At 36.2% G+C, this 18,712-nt stretch overlaps 1 protein-coding gene across 6 annotated transcripts in view; it reads right to left on the reverse strand.

Moving 5' to 3' along the window:
- The window catches only part of LOC138692977 (discoidin domain-containing receptor 2-like), a 1,165,919-nt gene that overhangs the window by 114,990 nt on the left and 1,032,217 nt on the right, over positions 1 to 18,712 (reverse strand). For all 6 annotated transcript variants that reach the window (XM_069816409.1, XM_069816408.1, XM_069816411.1 and 3 more), the window contains 3 exons: positions 11,264 to 11,389; positions 5,786 to 6,060; positions 2,007 to 2,214 (listed from right to left, as the gene is read on the reverse strand). In XM_069816409.1, the coding sequence (XP_069672510.1) occupies positions 2,007 to 2,214; positions 5,786 to 6,060; positions 11,264 to 11,389 (609 nt within the window). The remainder of the gene's footprint in view (positions 1 to 2,006; positions 2,215 to 5,785; positions 6,061 to 11,263; positions 11,390 to 18,712) is intronic.

The raw sequence follows: 18,712 nt of genomic DNA on the forward strand, positions 1-18,712 counted from the left end.
GATAAGCACACCCTGTACTAATACCGCCGGACTGAACCCCGACGGACATCACGCGTCGTCTTCCACAACTTCTCAGCTAATGAGTTCTGCTTTTCTTCTCGCCGTCTGTCTCTAGTCCTTAAGGATTAAAAGATTACGGAGCGAATGCCGTCACATGAGTGGGCTTCTTCCCGGCTTTATGTCCAGCTGTGGATGGACTCAGTTAGCTACATATTCCCAGAGTTCATTTATGCTTTAAGCTTACAGATAATAAACACAGTATTATTAAAATAATAGGCCTGTGCTAGATCAATGAATAATGTTTAATATTTGAGTGCCTATACTCAAGTGAATACTCTTTCCCTAGGAGGATATTTCTCAACCACGCCACATGTAGAGGTTAATCAGATTGAGTTCCAATTTGCTTCGTATGGTAATTAATATGCCGCCTAAAATGAAGTGCAGGGGAAATTGTGAGAGAAAAAAAAAAAAAGGAAAATGTCAGGAAAAACTCAAGCGACCCATAATTCAGTTTTCTTGACCAAAATGTATTGTTTACGTAGTTGATATTTGTTACATAACCAATAAAGGTGTCTAACAGGATTGTGGTTGATTTTTTATTTATTTTATGACGCTGTATCAACATCTAGGTTATTAGATTCTGAATGAAATGGAGGTGATAATGCCGTAAATTCTGTGACGCTTGTGTGAACAAAGAAGACAAGAAGTAGATTCTGTGACGCTTGTGTGAACAAAGAAGACAAGAAGTAGATTCTGTGACGCTTGTGTGAACAAAAAAGACAAGAAGTAGATTCTGTGACGCTTGTGTGAATAAAGAAGACAAGAAGTAGATTCTGTGACGTTTGTGTGAACAAAGAACACAAGAAGTAGATTCTGTGACGCTTGAAAGTTTCAAAATTTAATTTTTGTCTCTTGTGAATTATTATTTAATGTAAAACCATTACAATGGTGATGCACTTTAGTTATTAAAACTCGGTGGAATTTGCAGTATTTCTTTTCTTGTAAGATCTATGTCAATAACCAAACACAAAACTGAACAAACGGGTATAGAGACTGGCATGGCAGTTCCAACACGTCGTAATCAAACGTCAGAAGTAATTAAGAGTGACATCTGGCATAAATAATGCTATATTTTGTCCAATTACATTAGATACAGAAGCTAGTTCAAAACAAATGCTTCTCTTTCATCTACACAGTTCAACCGATATCCAGAAAAGAATACACGAAATCACTGCAACTTTCTTATTACTTGTTTGGGGTGTGACGGAAGAAATTTCTTTAATATTTCATGATAATAGTCTCTTAACTTTGTGGAAGACTGTTTTAAAATTAAAAAACAATCAAAGTATGTTGTAATTTGCAACGCTGAACCTAAAAAAGAACATCTGAAGAGTATTTTCGTACTAAAATTACACCAGTTCACCAATGAAGTTTAGACGCGAAACTGTAAAACTGAATTTGCAGGCAAAAAAGAAGCAATGACATACAAAATACAGTGCGTTCGCTTCCCCCTGCGGCCGGCCAGCAAGCGCGGAGCATTAGTTAGCGACGTGTATCAATCCTCAAGCTTATCCTACTCATTTATTGTTATCACTTGAGCACTAACTTCGTTACAAAACATGCTGAAAGTGGTGTCCATCTGCACTGATGCATTCTTGACATCTTCTGATAAAATTTCCATTCACACGCTGAAGTTCATTAAAAATCCTCGTGAACGTTATATCGTTTTCCAGCTCGTCTATAGTGTGAGGATTATTCAGAGACAGCGTAAACTGACTGCTCACGGAAACCACCACCTTGAGGCGTTTTTTTTAAAGCGCTTCAGTAAAGCAAACTGATTGTTGAAACAGAACGCAATTAGGTCAGTCGCCCGGCCGCAGGAGGAAGCGAACGCACTGTACAAAGTAACTCACCCAAAAATGACAAATAAATGTATAAAATTAAAGTAAAATGATGTAACGAATAAAAGTCAAAAAATTCAAGAATGACGAAAGACAAGCACTCACCGGTGTACTCGCCACTCTTGCTGGAGGACAGGGTGTCTTTCTTGAGCAGGCAGCCGTACTCTTGCTTGGCTGAAGGCAGCAGTTTGTAAGGCTCGTGGTACACCGAAGAGTTCTCGCTGTCCTCCGACTCCTCCCCCACAACCATGTGACCATAGATGTTATTCGCCTTCCCCGTTCCCGCAGGCGTCGTGGTGCCGGCCACTTTGTTCTGCAACAAAACAAATCACAGCACTGCTACAGAGTGAAGTCTGAAACACAATTACACAACAGGCCACTAATACAGAATGACGACTAGTTTTCTATTGTTTTCTGCGAAATTTGGTCTGGTTGCAAACTGGGGAACCAAACCCAATCGCACGGTCCCGTTAATTCCACTGCCACAGTATTAAATACGAAACACGCTGTAACGCCTGGAGGTTTTCTATATTACCAAATTTACACAAATTCTAGGAATAATAAACAATACATGAAAAGCTAAATTACTACAAAAATCTACAAGAATAAAAATATATAATACACTAGCATTACCCTCCCTTTTATACGGAGGCGAGATTTGGACATTAAAGAAAAAAAAGACATGAACAGAATCAAATCAATGGAAATGAAATTTTTCAGGAGGACAGCAGGATATACTCTTTTAGACAGAAAAGGAATAAAGAAATTTTAGAACAATTAGAAGTAGAGTCAGTAGAAGAAAAAATCAACAGATACAAATTAAATTGGCTAGATCACGTAAGAACAATGAAAAATTCAAGAATCCCAAAAATTATGATGTAATATAAACCTACAGGACATCGTCGACCAGGAAGACTCTTTAGAAGACTGCTAGATGGGGCCGAAACAGATCTACAGAGGCCTACTTCGTGAAGGATGATGATGATGATGATGATGATGATCTGTTCTTAATGTCTGAAACGAAATATGGAACGAACTAGAAGAGAAAGCAAATGTTTCGAATTCAAAGATGGATGTTTCCCTACAAACGAATAAACGAAAGAAATATGGGAATACCAAGGAAGCGCCGAACACAGCAGAAATATGGAACGTAATTCGTGATTATGGAGATCGAACAGGCTAACCAGACAAATGCGTAACGACGTTGTAAGTCATGTAGCTGAAGCGTCAAGAGAGATGCATGATTCGAAGCAAATCCTTACATTTCATAACACTCGTTGTGTGCTCTGTTTTAAGACTGTAAAAATTACTCCACGCTATAGCCTATTTCATAATACATGTAAGATAATAAGCCATTTAGGTACACTAACATTATTTTTCTGTTTTAATAATAATAATAATAATAATAATAATAATAATAATAATAATAACAACAACTTCAACGACTGGTATATGTGTTGAAGTTCTGTCCAAAGACTAACCTCCTTGAGATAAAAAAAATTCGCTACCCCTGCTGATGATAAGCAAAAGAGGGGATCTCTGGAAACAGAACTGAGGAAAAGTCTAGTGAAGTGTTTTGTGTGGAGTGTGGTATTGTATGGGATAAGGCTACGTGAAGAGGAGCGACTAGAAGCATTTAAATGTGGATATGGAGAAGAATGGAAAGTGTGAAATGGACAGACAAAATGAGAAATGAAGCTGTGTTGGAAAGAGAGGGTGTGAAAGAATGATGCTGAAACTGATCAGAAAGAGAAAACGAAACTAGCTAAGAAGAAACTTTCTACTGAAGGATGCACTAGAAGGAATTGTGAAGTGGAAAAAGTTCGGGTCAGAGAAAGATATCAGATGATAGATAATATTAAGATACTTGTATCATATTATGCAGGGATGAAGAAGATGGGAGAAAACATGGAAGATTGGACCATGTTGCGTTTGCAGTGAACGAGTTGCCCTTCGGCAGAAAACTATAAATGGATGAATCCAGGAATCTTCTATAAAGCTAACAAGCACACAGCAAGATGTGAGGCTAACTCGTACTAAAAGTAGCCACTACCAGTAACGTGGTCACTATAGTACGTCTCCTTGCATGCCGAAAATCAGCCTGAATCGTCTGAATTTATTTGGGAATCTTAAATACTTAAGCGTCAGTAAAATAGTCAAATATAAAGTTTATGGCTCCATTCTCCGAAGGCTCCTTGCCAAATAAATCGCTTCGATCTCCACTGTCTTATACAGATAAAAAGAGTTAAAGCAAGATATTCTCTTCGTACGGGGTGTCTACAAACGACTGAAGCGGTTAAAAAATCAATGTAGTTGTGTATTGAACATTATGATCACAAACCTGTACAGTTACACAAACAATTTCAAGTGTTTTTGACATGATACGTGGCCCTCTAGTGACTTAGCACGCGTCATCAACTGTGCAATTAAGTCCGTGTCATGTTTCCATCAATGTAAGCAAAGGTGTTAATGATACGAGCCCAGAGTTCAACCATTAATGGTGGCACAAACACTGAATCATTCACATAGACTACACGAGGGATTAAGTCGGGAGAGCGTGGAGGCAATGATAGAAGTTCGTTATCATTATTCCTGATACGATCAACCAATCGTTTCCTAGTTTGATGCTTAGGAAGTCACAAAAGTAAGTACGCGCTCAACTATTTATTCAGGCACAGGAGGACGGCCCGTTTATTTCCCTTTACAGCAGTGGTCGTCAGCACTCGCTAAAATGTGCAATGGGTACGCGGTGTCATCCCGTGTGCACTGTCGTGCAACAGGGAGAGATAGAGAGCATACCCGCTAGCAGCTACGAGAGCACTATAGTGCACTGCGTTTTCCGCGGGTAAGAGAGGCTAGCCCCAGCGTGCTCTGTGCTGACGACCCATGTTTTACAGGGACATCCCGCAGATTTATACAGTTCATATCATATCTGAATGTATTTGACGCTGAGTGAATATTTATGAAACTTGTCCGCTGCTGTGGCATGTCTGATCGTAAAACTTTGCAACTTTCGGCGATGGCCTGGACTCATCACCGCCTTCATTTAACTCAGACGCTTGATAACCATCGCAGTTGATAAAGCGTCCTAAAATAATTAAATTAAAGAAAATTATGGAATTTTGTTCTAAAGTCTGGCCGATCCGTTGTGACAGATTGACTTGAATTGAGTTCGAGGAAAGCATAATGCTTTCTCACTGTTTGTCGCCATCTTACAAATGTAGCTCTCACGGCTGCAGGCGTCAACAGATTCTTGAAAGGAATTTAAAATAGAACTCTGATGGCCAGTTTGTCCAAGTAATGTTTAATTTTGTTTAACAAATGTTAAATTAACAGTATGTTTATTTTTAACACTTTGTTAATGTATTTTCCATTTGTTCAACATAATTTTGTTTAACGTAACCAACACTTAACTATGGATACGAAATACGAAAGAAATAAAATAACACTGATGTATTTAAACAGTCCAAAGTATTTTTTAAATGTTATATTACCAGTCATATGCTAAACATTCCCTACAGAGAGACACAAACTATTAATTTCGCAACTTCTGTTCGAACAGCTGTGGAGACATCGGCCATATTTAACTGTTAAACGAGTTAACTGCCCGAAATCCTACATTTAAAATTAACAAACTGTTAACAATCTGTTAAACCAAACTGGTGTTGAAAACATACAATTTTATTAATTAACAAACTGTTTAGAGTTTAACAGTCGTTAAATTTTCTAACAATTCTTGGAAAAACCGGCCATGAGAGATACTTATAACATCAACGCAATCATTATATTATCTCATTAAACAACTATGAAGGCGACTGAATCATTTGTAGACATCAGTGTTTGAGATGCTGTTACTACTACGTAAGACGTGCACGTTGCGTTACCTTGGTCTTGACGGAGGTGACGCGCGAGCGGGTGAGGCCGTTGTTGATGATCGGCGTGGACAGCGCCATGTTCATCTTGAGGTCCTTCATGTTGATGGTGACGCCAGGCTTGGTGCTGCTGGACACCAGCGCCGTGTGCTTGTGCAGCAGGGCCACCTTCTTGCGGCCCCGGCGCACCATGAGCACCACGGTGCAGGCCAGCAGCAGCACCACCATGGCCAGCACGCCCGTGATCAGCCCGATGTACGCTTGGTGGTTGTTCGTCGCACTCGTCGCTGCAACAAACGACGGCGGTCAGCATTACAGCGTGACACTACTCATTGGCAGTGCACGTCGGTGGGAGTGACAAAAATGAAATAGTCCGTGCCTAGACGGAGTACATCCCTTCCCCCACTCTTTCTCTAATTTCTTAGATAACAACCCTGTAATATGAAAATAGGGGATAAATAAATACACTGTAAGTTCTCAGGGCTAACGGCTTCGAAGCTGGGTACCTGGTTCTAATGAAGTGTACTGGTAGCAAATTAAAACATGGGGGCATGAGATAGTTACTCTGCCTGCTATAAATAAATTCACTTCAATTAAACTCCCCAAGGTAAAAAAAAAAAACCTAGACGGAGTCCTTGGTGCAAGAAGATTGGTAGACCAAACTGAATGATAATTCCTCAAGAAGAAAGCGAATAAATAGCTATAGGGAAACGAGACAGAGGTCGTTTATAAGGTGGAAACATCAAAGAAATTCTGAAAATCTTGGAAGTGGAAAAGTCTTGTAAGCCTAACCGTTGGCGATGATGGTCATTCCCAATTGAATTTACTAAATGCGAATTTCACACCATAGTTTACAATAAGTCGATGTTCATAGGCTGGCAGTCCATCGAAAATTACTTTTTCCGAACAAGAGCTGATAAAAACATAGGCAATCCACGAAGATTAAGCGAGATTTTATTAATTTTCTCAACGGGATTTAAAGTGGATACTACAAGACGGAGGGCGGCATCAAAATCCATTCGGTTCCTGTATTTTGTCCTAATTCCACAGACAGCAGACAGTTATTGCAAAGTCACTAGTGATTTCAATGATTTTCTGCTGAAATCGGAATATTCTTCACATGCTGATAACCAAAACTGATTGAGTCACTTGTTTTGGAGTTAACTGTTACATCAGATGAAAGTTCAGCTGAATTTTCTTTCTCCTGAAGAGTGAGTCTATGGCAGTCCACGTCCTCCATGAAAGGATCAATTATCCAAACATTCCTTTGCCAATGATCTTCTTCATGACCCTTAGGATAGTAGTGCTTGAAACTGCTGGGATGTTGTTTATGACATTAAATATACCTTCTTCATTTATTTCAGCCACAGTCAGAAATTCTTGGAGAATGGGAAACATTTTCAAGTTATTTTCCTGCAAATATTGTCTCCAAAGGGCTATTTTCTTCATGAATGCATCTATTTTATTCTAGAAGGTAAATACGTTTGTCATAGTTCCTTGAAGAGTTAATATAATAAAATGTTTCAAGTTCAATCTATAAGATTTATCTATTTTGTAAATGTTTATTTGCTACAACATTGTATATAGAATATTAACGTTTTCGCCTTTTCGGCATCATCAGATATTGTTAAGAGACGCGTAATCTAAACCTTGAACAAATTTAACAAATGTACATTGTAATATGCATGACAAATAGATTTTCATGAGTTTTATGTAGTATGTCATATAAGTGACAATATACGACACATAATATTTTACCCAATTTTATCATTATTTATTATTAATTTTATTAATTACCTATTATCGATTTTATAAATTGTCATTTAAATAATGTATTGATATCACATCACCATTCTACTCATAATTCCCCGGTAATTAATTACAAATTCAACAATTAAGTATTTTCCACCAATATTTAATTATTGCTGATATTCGTATTTTGTTAATAATTTAATGCAAGATACAATATAACACGCTTGTCATTTCATATGTGTTTTGTAACATGAGTTATATGTATCTGAAATCATATCGACTTTCCAAATTTATATTTCCTGGAAATCTTTTCCTAAATAAACCTTTTAATTTATAAGACATACTACATAAAACTCATGAAAATCTATTTTGTTATGCATATTACAATGTACATTTTTAATTTGTTCAAGGTTTAGATTACGTGTCTCTTAACATATCTGATGATGCCGAAAAGGCGAAAACGTTAATATTCTATATACAATGTTATAGCAAATAAACGTTTGCAAAATAGATAAACCTTATAGATTGAACTTGAAACATTTTATTATATTAAATTAGATTTATCTGAAGACAAAATGAATTGTAAAATACTGAAGAGTTAAGTTCAGGTCATTCAGACGGGAGAACGTGTCAGCTAAATATGCAAGTTTAGCTTCACACTCTTGATCAAGGAAGAGTTGACCACATAGCATGCGGGACGTTCAAATAATATTGTAAAATTAATTTAAAGATAAATAGAAACTCTGCTTTTAGTATAATCCAACATTCCAAACAAAATGGAATTATGATTATAGGGATAGAATTTTTATGCACTACAAAGATATTATAATAAGAAAACAGAATGTCAGTTCTAGGTTGTGCATGGAAATCATAGCCGTAAACAAATGTCACATCGGTATTAAATCCTTGTTTCTCTTTCCATTTCAGAATATAGAAATAATTGTTTTGATACCTGTTTTGAGGTCAGACGGTTCCCTTTCAGTGGGAGTTGCTCCTGCCTTGGAGAACATTGATAACAATATTAAAAGAGAATAACTCTTCTCGGGCTCTCAGCCAGGTGAGTTGGAGATTTGCTTTTGGAAGCACAACATCAAACGCTGGGAAAGCCTCAAGTCATACAATATTAAAACAGTAGTAGATATTTAGATAAACCTCCCGTCTGTCTCCCGTTCGCGCACGGTGCATTTTGAATTTGGTGCTGCATATTAAACAATTTGGATTCGAATTCCAGTCCACCCAACTAGAAAAGAGTATTGAGTGAGGTTGCACAATTATGTAACTGTCCACCTTCATTAGTGCCATCTCTAGGAAATTTTATTTATTTTTTATTTTATTGGGTTATTTTACGACGCTGTATCAACATCTGGGTTATTTAGCGTCTGAGTGAAATGAAGGTTATAATGCCGGTGAAATGAGTCCGGGGTCCAGCACCGAAAGTTACCCAGCATTTGCTCGTATTGGGTTGAGGGAAAACACAGGAAAAAACCTCAACCAGGTAACTTCCCCGACCGGGATTCGAACCCGGGCCACCTGGTTTCGCGGCCAGACGCGCTGACCGTTATCGGAGTTGTCTACAGTGTGGATTTTGTTGTTGATAATAATAATAATTTTAAAAAAACGATAAATTTATGAGAAAACCGATATATTATAAGATATATTGAACCCAAATTTCGATACCAATATATCGCTATATCGAAACAAAAATATCGATATTTCGTAAAAACCTATATATTGTTCCCATCTCTAACTGTAATGGTTCCAGAGTCCATTGATAGAGGTTACAACAGAATTCGAAGAAAGTGGTTCGATTATGCATGGAAAGAAGTCAGAAAGATGCTGGTGAAGCTTTACACAAAACATAAACCAGTATGGAATGCGCAGTGGCAAGCCCGGAGACGTGTAACACAACGTCTAACCTGCATCCGCGTGCGATGCTACTTCTTTATAAATTTGAGGGAAAGGGGTAAAGCTATGTGGTATAATTTCACAATAAGCACAATAGCTAAAATTTAAATGATTTCACATAGACTTGCCACTGTGTTATCTCCTGATGAAGTAGCCTACATTTCAACTTGGTGCTGGTGCCGAAAGTTTCCGTTTGATACTGTAAAATCAGGGACATGGGTTCTTCCCTCCCATTGTATCGTGCAACGCCGCGCATTTGCACTATCCCCCGAGTGGTGATGAATATTTGACATGTTTTTCCTGGAGCTCTCATTCAAGGAAAGCCTTTTTTCTTGTGTCGTAAATCTATGACACGTTCCCAGCTCTATTTCTTTTCAGAAGTCATGCTAAGCATTCTCATTGCCTATTGCAATTTTTGTCTATTTCAATAAGATCAAGGCTACGTCGTTACAATGAAACAATTGAGGCGTTCAGAGCTAAAGTGGATCAAATCCATGAGACGTAGTTTTGAGATAATAGGACTTAAAGTTAACTTGCTCTAATGGATTATCTAATTTCAGTAGCAATAATGTTATTGCTCTATTCTCAAATTCTAGATTTATAAAATATAAACAATTGTGATGTTAATTGATGCAACGCTTTGGTGACTTGATCCACTATGGCTCAGAACTTCGTCAACAAATAATCTGAGCCAAAAGTGACTGGTGTCACGTACCGGCGAATGCTTGGCATTAGGACTTGATCCATTACTGCTCGGAAAAGATCCAACTTCAGATAATCAGAAAATTAATTAAACTCAATTTATGAAAATTTATGACTTGATCCACTTTAGCTTTGATCGCCTCAATTCTTAAAGATTGTTAGCCCTCAAATTTCAGTCTATCAAAATTCTCTAGCACTGAATGCCGGCAATTTTCGGAATGTTGCCTCTTTTATCGGCACAAATCCGCAAGTAAACCTTCATAGCAGATCTCGAGTGAAATCCCAAGTTTTGTTATGCAAAGTTACCAGGTGAATGGCTTGCTAGCATTCAATAATATGTACACAATAATAATTTACGGAAAACATCAGACAGCTCACCATGTTTGTAATGCTGAAAACGTACATTTCTTCTACAAGATCAAAATGCTGAATCACGTTTTTCTGGAAAGACTTCGCAGTACATAAAAAATACGTTATCTCAGCGTCAGAACTGATTACTTTTGAGAAAATATTAAACCATTTTTATTGCGATGAAATTGTATACTCCTCTGGAAATAGAACATTTCTTCTGCAACATTACATCATTAAATTCTTTCATTAATTATTTAGTGTTCTGCCCAATGGCAGGTCTTTCACCGCAAACCCAGTTTTCTCCAGTCTTGTCTATTTTCTACCTTCCTCTTTGTTTTCTCATATGATCCATATATCTTAATGTCGTCTATCATCTGATATCTTCTTCTACCCCGAACTCTTCTCCCGTTCACCATTGCTTCCAGTGCATCCTTCAGTAGACAGTGTTTTAATAGTGTGAAAATCTCGAAAAACAATTATTTTTCGGAGTGAGAAAAATTAACTTCTTCTAGAATTTTGAAAATAAATTTTTGAATGCAACTCATTCGAATATGAAAATTGTGGTGGATATATTGCATTAATTTTTAACCAGCCTACAGGATAATGAAAATAATGAAACAATGACGTTTAAGACGAACTTAAGTAGTTAGAGTGCTAGAATTAGCAAGTGAAATGCAGTAAACTTTGGCACAAGCTCTCGCGGTCGGCAAGAGGTGACGGACAAGCTCTCGATCTGGAGAGCTGTGACAGAGGCTCAATTAAGGCTAATGCCCCACTTACCAGGAGTGATCTCCTTCCTGGCGTGTGTGGTCTCGCCGCCGAGATTTGTCGGATTTCCTGAGGGCTCCTGCACGCTGTCCTGCTGGAGGAAGTACTGCTCGTCCGTCACGTTGCTCAGGCTGGGCGCTGAAACAACAGCAAAACTAACTCCTTGAGATCCTGCATCTACCGCACCATCTGAGCTTATTTCTCTCTTACGGTGCAGAAATGTCTCTGTTCCCGGATCGATATGTACGGTATCTGATATCTACTACACTCAGTAAACCCTACCCCCTACCCTAAACTTCTAAATTTACCAATATCCCTATGTGTACTGTCATTGACTTCTAAGTTTAACAATATCCCTATGTGTACTGTCATTGACTTCTAAGTTTAAAAATATCCCTATGTGTACTGTCATTGATTTTTAAGTTTAACAATATCCCTATACTTCAACAATATCGCTAAGCGTACTGTCATGTACTTCGAACTTCAATAATATGCCTACGTATTATGTCAAACACTTCTAAATTCAACTATATACCTACGTATTATGCCATAAATTTTTAACTTCAACAATATCTCTATGTATTATGCCATACATTGTTAACTTCAACAATATCCCTATGTATTATGCCATACACTTTCAACTTCAACAATATCCCTATATATTATGCCATACACTTTCAACTTCAACAATATCCCTATGTATTATGCCATACACTTTCAACTTCAACAATATCCCTATGTATTATGCCATACACTTTTAACTTCAACAATATCCCTATGTATTATGCCATACACTTTCAACTTCAACAATATCCCTATGTATTATGCCATAGACTTTCAACTTCAACAATATCCCTATGTATTATGCCATACACTTTCAACTTCAACAATATCCCTATGTATTATGCCATACACTTTCAACTTCAACAATATCCCTATATATTATCCCATACAGTTTCAACTTCAACAATATCGCTATACATTATGCCATACACTTTCAATTTCAACAATATCCCTATGTATTATGCCATACACTTTCAACTTCAACAATATCCCTATGTATTATCCCATACACTTTCAACTTCAACAATATCCCTATGTATTATGCCATACACTTTCAACTTCAACAATATCCCTATGTATTATGCCATACACTTTCAACTTCAACAATATCCCTATGTATTATGCCATACACTTTCAACTTCAACAATATCCCTATGTATTATCCCATACACTTTCAACTTCAACAATATCCCTATATATTATCCCATACACTTTCAACTTCAACAATATCCCTATGCATTATGCCATACACTTTCAATTTCAACAATATCCCTATGTATTATGCCATACACTTTCAACTTCAACAATATCCCTATGTATTATGCCATAGACTTTCAACTTCAACAATATCCCTATGTATTATCCCATACACTTTCAACTTCAACAATATCCCTATGTATTATGCCATACACTTTCAACTTCAACAATATCCCTATGTATTATGCCATACACTTTCAACTTCAACAATATCCCTATGTATTATGCCATACACTTTCAACTTCAACAATATCCCTATGTATTATGCCATACACTTCCAACTTCAACAATATCCCTATGTATTATGCCATACACTTTCAACTTCAACAATATCCCTATGTATTATGCCATACACTTTCAACTTCAACAATATCCCTATGTATTATGCCATACACTTTCAACTTCAACAATATCCCTATGTATTATCCCATACACTTTCAACTTCAACAATATCCCTATGTATTATGCCATACACTTCCAACTTCAACAATATCCCTATGTATTATGCCATACACTTCCAACTTCAACAATATCCCTATGTATTATGCCATACACTTTCAACTTCAACAATATCCCTATGTATTATCCCATACACTTTCAACTTCAACAATATCCCTATGTATTATGCCATACACTTCCAACTTCAACAATATCCCTATGTATTATGCCATACACTTCCAACTTCAACAATATCCCTATGTATTATGCCATACACTTTCAACTTCAACAATATCCCTATGTATTATCCCATACACCTTCAACTTCAACAATATCCCTATGCATTATGCCATACACTTTCAATTTCAACAATATCCCTATGTATTATGCCATACACTTCTAAACTTGAACAATATTGCTATGTGGACTATCAATCACTTCTAATCTTAACAATATCCACTTATGTACTGTTGTACGCTTCTAACTTTAACTATATCCGCATCTGACTTCCTAACAGCATCTCTTTGTATATTGTGCTTTCCTGCAAACTTTATTTGCAACAAGGAAGTCGTAATTATTTTGCACTCGCTTCGTCTGCGTACGTGAAGGTTTCGCCAACGTTTTTGAACAGTAACTTATTCATTATATGTATAAAACATTTGCATAAATGGACGAACAATTTTCGTCAAGAATACCTGATTAATTGTCATGAATACAACAACAACAACAGGGTGTACGGAAATTTAATTGGCACTAGGTTCACCATAATGCAGCTATGAACTGCATGATCCAGATACTGTAATTAAGTCGGTCCCACCTCCACGCTGAGGCAGAATCCAACATTCAGCGATGGTTTGAAGATTACAATACGAAACAGGATCACGTTTAAGAAGCCAGCCGGCCGGTCTTCATCTCGCTGCGGCTTACAAACCAGGCACACATACTGCAGGCAAACTGGGAAACTTGGCTGAATTTTGACATGGTCAGTGTTACCTGGCGCTTTATGTCCTCCCCGAAGGAAACCATTCTCAAGATTTGTGTAGCCTAAGGCCGGATTTCAATGCGCGAACTCCAATCTGGCGGAAACCTCTAAAACGACTGAAGACAGCCACACCATCTTAACCGTGTTACTGGTAGCGACGACTGGCTAGAGCAGGCCTGCACAAACAGCGCTCAACGAGCGCGCGCGCTCCTTCAGAGCGGGAGAGCGGTGTTTACCGCTCGCCGAAACGGAGAGGAAGATTCGTCAGAATGACATAGACTTGCTATAGGTAGAGGAGAAGGAAACGACCACTCAGTTATCTAGTGGAGTGCAGTGTGTAGGCCTATTCTCAGTAACTGTTTCACGTTGCTTACCTACTGCTACAGTACAGTATGGAGGAATCTAAAAGACGGAACATAACATTTAACATTTAACGATTTACAGCTCGAACTTATTGATCTTCAATGTGACCTAAGGGCTAAAGATCGTTTGAATAATACTACTAGCCTGGTTGAGTTTTACAAGACTAAACATTAGCAATAATATCCACGACTACACAGGCTGGCTGTGAAAATGATTGCTATGTTTGGCTCAACATTTATATTTGTGAGCAACTGTTTTCTATAATCAACTTTAATAAAGGCAGACATCGAACATCTGTAACTGATGTTTCATTACGATCAGTAGGCTACTGTTCCTGTCAGCTGCCAACAGCATAAAACCTCGTTTTGATGTACTGATAAATACAAATATAACAAAATGATATTGTACATTTAAGTAGCTATAGAATTTCTATTATTTGTGTAAAATAAATATTTCTTTATTAATTAATAATAGTCCAAGATAGTTTTGCAAACAATGAACGGGAATTCATTTCATAAGCACTCATAATAGTACTTCCTTTTGTGTTTATTTTGTACGAGATCACCCCTTCTCCCAGTCCACCCTATGCAGAGCGCAGCTAATATCTGCATTCCGCTCAGGAGCTGTGAGCCGGCTCGGAGAGCGCAAACCTTGTGCAGGCCTGCTCTAGTGAGATTATGACGTTCTGAAATGTACAAATTTCGGGAAAATTGGTGAATTGTCTTCAGCTTGAACGACACTGAACCACTGAATCATTCTATATCGCATCGTCACGCAGCATACTGTGTTGCCTAGACAGTCCTGGCATCTTCACTAAAGATGTACTTGTACACCGATGAGATATAATCTAAAAGCCTGTGCAGTAAAACACGGGGGAGTTGTACATGGTAGCCATCATTCTATTGTTATTGTAATGGAGGTAAGTTGCCCATACAGGACACTTCTAGGATTCTTTTGTTTTCCTTTTGAGCCCACTACTTATTAGAGCACAACAACAATGTTTCCTAATTTGTTTAATTTTTTGTCTTGATCACAACATGAACTTACTGTACAGTACTATTACTGTCGTCATATACTTTAGTTTAGAGTATCGTTACTATTTTATGAGACTGTCTAATCTAAGCTATTGCGGTTGTTTCTCGCTTCTCCAAGCATCTTGCCTTTTTTCTTAGTTTTCCTTAACCGTCAATTCCATCCTGTCTTAAACTAAATCTCTGTTCATTTGTCCCATTATTTCTGTAATCATTTCTTCCGGTTTCATTTATTCCTTGTACAGCTTCCATTCAACTGCAAGTATTCTTCCTACCCTACCCTAACTCCATTAATATTACTACAAAAACGTATCATCAAAATTTGTCTGCATAAACCACTTGATTATCCGACACAATTTATTTATTCTGAATTCCAAGTACTAAAAATTGAGCAAATATATAAACATACAGTACTAATTTATTTTCACAAAAATCGAATGAATTTTATAACTGAAAAACATATACATAACACCAGAAGAAATGTCCCAACTCTTTTCGCAGAACCTAAATGCCACACTACAGCTGGATTAAGACACAGTAGGAATTATGGACCAAGACTATACAATTCAGTATTGAAAAATAATCCAGACCTAAGCAATCTACACATTCTTAAGTTTAAAAATAAAGTGAAAATGTTTGTACGATATTTGATAAATTTTATTTTAAGTGTTACTAGCATTATATGTTACTAATATTTATTGTATTTCTCTGATGCATGTAACTTATTAGATAAAACATTGTAATAAATATAAATAGATCATTTTCTTAACTAATAACAGTGTATATCTCCAATAAATGATTTCTTAGCATCGCCACAGATACACTTGATTGTACTTGTCACTATCTCTGTCACTAGAGAGTTCTTGAAATGTATATTTTCCCCGCCATTCATAAAATATTTTGATATGATACTTTTGCACAAAAGGGGACATCTATAACTGAAACTAGATTAATATATTTCAGTATTATTTGTATTTATCCTGGTAATAATGAACAGTTTGAGTCGTAGACATTTTGTTTTTTCAGCATTAACTTCCCATGATTTTACGAGAACTTTCGAAGAGAACGGCAGTTACGTAGACTTTCAGCTACCCACTACTACCATTAATGCATAACACAATGTCAATACGGCGGTTGCTGTCGTCTGCGATACAACGAAGTTTTCTGTTGATTTTCGAGTTCATTTTTTTTTTCTAGTTATTATATGCTTATTTAAGTTGTGTTAACTCTCGCTAGTGGTTTTATATTTTATTTTATCCGTCTTAGTATTTATTTTATTATTGTAAATATTTTTGTTTTATTACTATTATTATTATTATTATTAATGAATTAATTTGCATTACTATCTTTGTATCGTCTCCGTCACGGATATTCTATTATTATTATTATTATTATTATTATTATTATTATTATTATTATTATTATTAATGAATTAATTTGCATTACTATCTTTGTATCATCTCCGTCACGGATATTCTATTATTATTATTATTATTATTATTATTATTATTATTATTATTATTATTGTTATTGTTATTATTATTTCTAACATCAACTTTATTATTGATCTCTTTAAAATTTATGTAGACTACTGGACTGTACCCGAGCACGAGCATATGCTCATTTCGGATATATATTCATATGTATCATTTCAAATGTAAATTGAGAATAAATTTGAATTTGAATTTGCTTCATTTCATAAATTTAGTCTCACACTCAGGATATTGTTTACACATTCTAATACCATTATTCCATTTTAGGCTGCTTTCAGAATATTTGATTTTAGTCGCAGTCCTCTAGGTTCAATCTGATACCTGAAACATGTTTTGTTTCTTGACAACCGCAATCCTCGTAATTTAAGAGGTCGTTCTGCCAGCCAGCTTTATTACTTTCGGGGGTGCTGCGCCCAATGCTCAGACAAGTTAATTATTCAATGTTCCCTTCTCCTTTGTTTGAGCGCCGGAGTAGAAGATACAAAAACGTGAAGGTGCCGGATTCCCTTTTGACCTGCCGTGCGCGTATGTTTATTGGCCTTTTGATGTTAAAGTCTTTCTTTATTTTACGACATACAGAGCGTTTGAAGCAGCCTTCACGATTCTGGAGTTCCAGCTGTATTTAATTAATCCGCAGAAAGTACCTCACTCAAAATATTACAGTGTACTAAATTAATTCCGAAACCTCGCAAATAATGAATTAAGATTTCAAATATTGCTTCATGTAAATAATATATTATTATTATTATTATTATTATTATTATTATTATTATTATTATTATTATTATATTATTATTATTATATCTGGACGGGCCGGTTCAGTCGTAGTTATAACTGAAAGAGGAGAAATCTTGAAAAATATGAAGATTTTTTAACTATGAAAATATTACAAAATTCTATGACATGAGAACATTTTACATAATATTACGAAATATAACACATTTTTGGCGTTAATTGTATTATACACATTGAATCTTGAACTGTATCGCTAGCAGGACTGGTTTAGGTTATATCCTGTGTCCAGTGAACACCTTTACAACTGCGGAGACTATGCCAGAGTAGATGGAAATGTAATTTGTTCTTGTATCAAAATTATTAACATTCCGTTAGTATAGATCTATTTTGGTTCTTAACGTAAAAGATCGCCAGGAAATGAATGTGTTCACAAGGTAAGGTCAATTTTTTTAATCTTTTCATGATGTTCTTTTATGCTCACCTGCCATTCTTGGAGTTTTCTTATGCAAACACACAAAAAATATATATGGCTTCAGATCAGTTCTTCAGAGTATTAATCCATATTTAATGTGTGCCATTTTAAGCGTGTTTACATCCTCAAGAGAAGCCAAGGATCTCAATGCATGCCTGGCAGAGCTCAATTTAGGAGTAACATATTCCAGTTGGAGTGATTGTTGTGCTTATAAATACTTTGAAATTCGTTATATTTAATGTAATAGTGTAGGAAAATTGAGCACCATTATAAGTATACTAAATTGGAACGCAGTTTTATCATTAGGTTCTAGTTCATTTGCAGTAAACCATTTATTCATTAGACTTGGCACTGTATTAGCAGTGTCTATAAATTGATGATATTGTTTAATTGAGATACACACATTTGTATAATCTGTATATAAAATTGCTTGGAATAAATTATTTATGGTCGAGGCTAAATCCTAGGTATAAACTAGAAAAAAATAATGAACCTGAAATTGGTAATATGTTTGATATTTTTACATTTTGAGCGAGTAATTCTGTGACTCTTTGGTACATTTATTTCCAACCTTTGTTGTCTATTTTATTAGTAAGATGATATAGAGGCTAACAATCAGTGAATAAC

The sequence above is a fragment of the Periplaneta americana genome, chromosome 17, assembly GCF_040183065.1.
Source record: "Periplaneta americana isolate PAMFEO1 chromosome 17, P.americana_PAMFEO1_priV1, whole genome shotgun sequence".
Lineage (NCBI taxonomy): Eukaryota > Metazoa > Arthropoda > Insecta > Blattodea > Blattidae > Periplaneta > Periplaneta americana.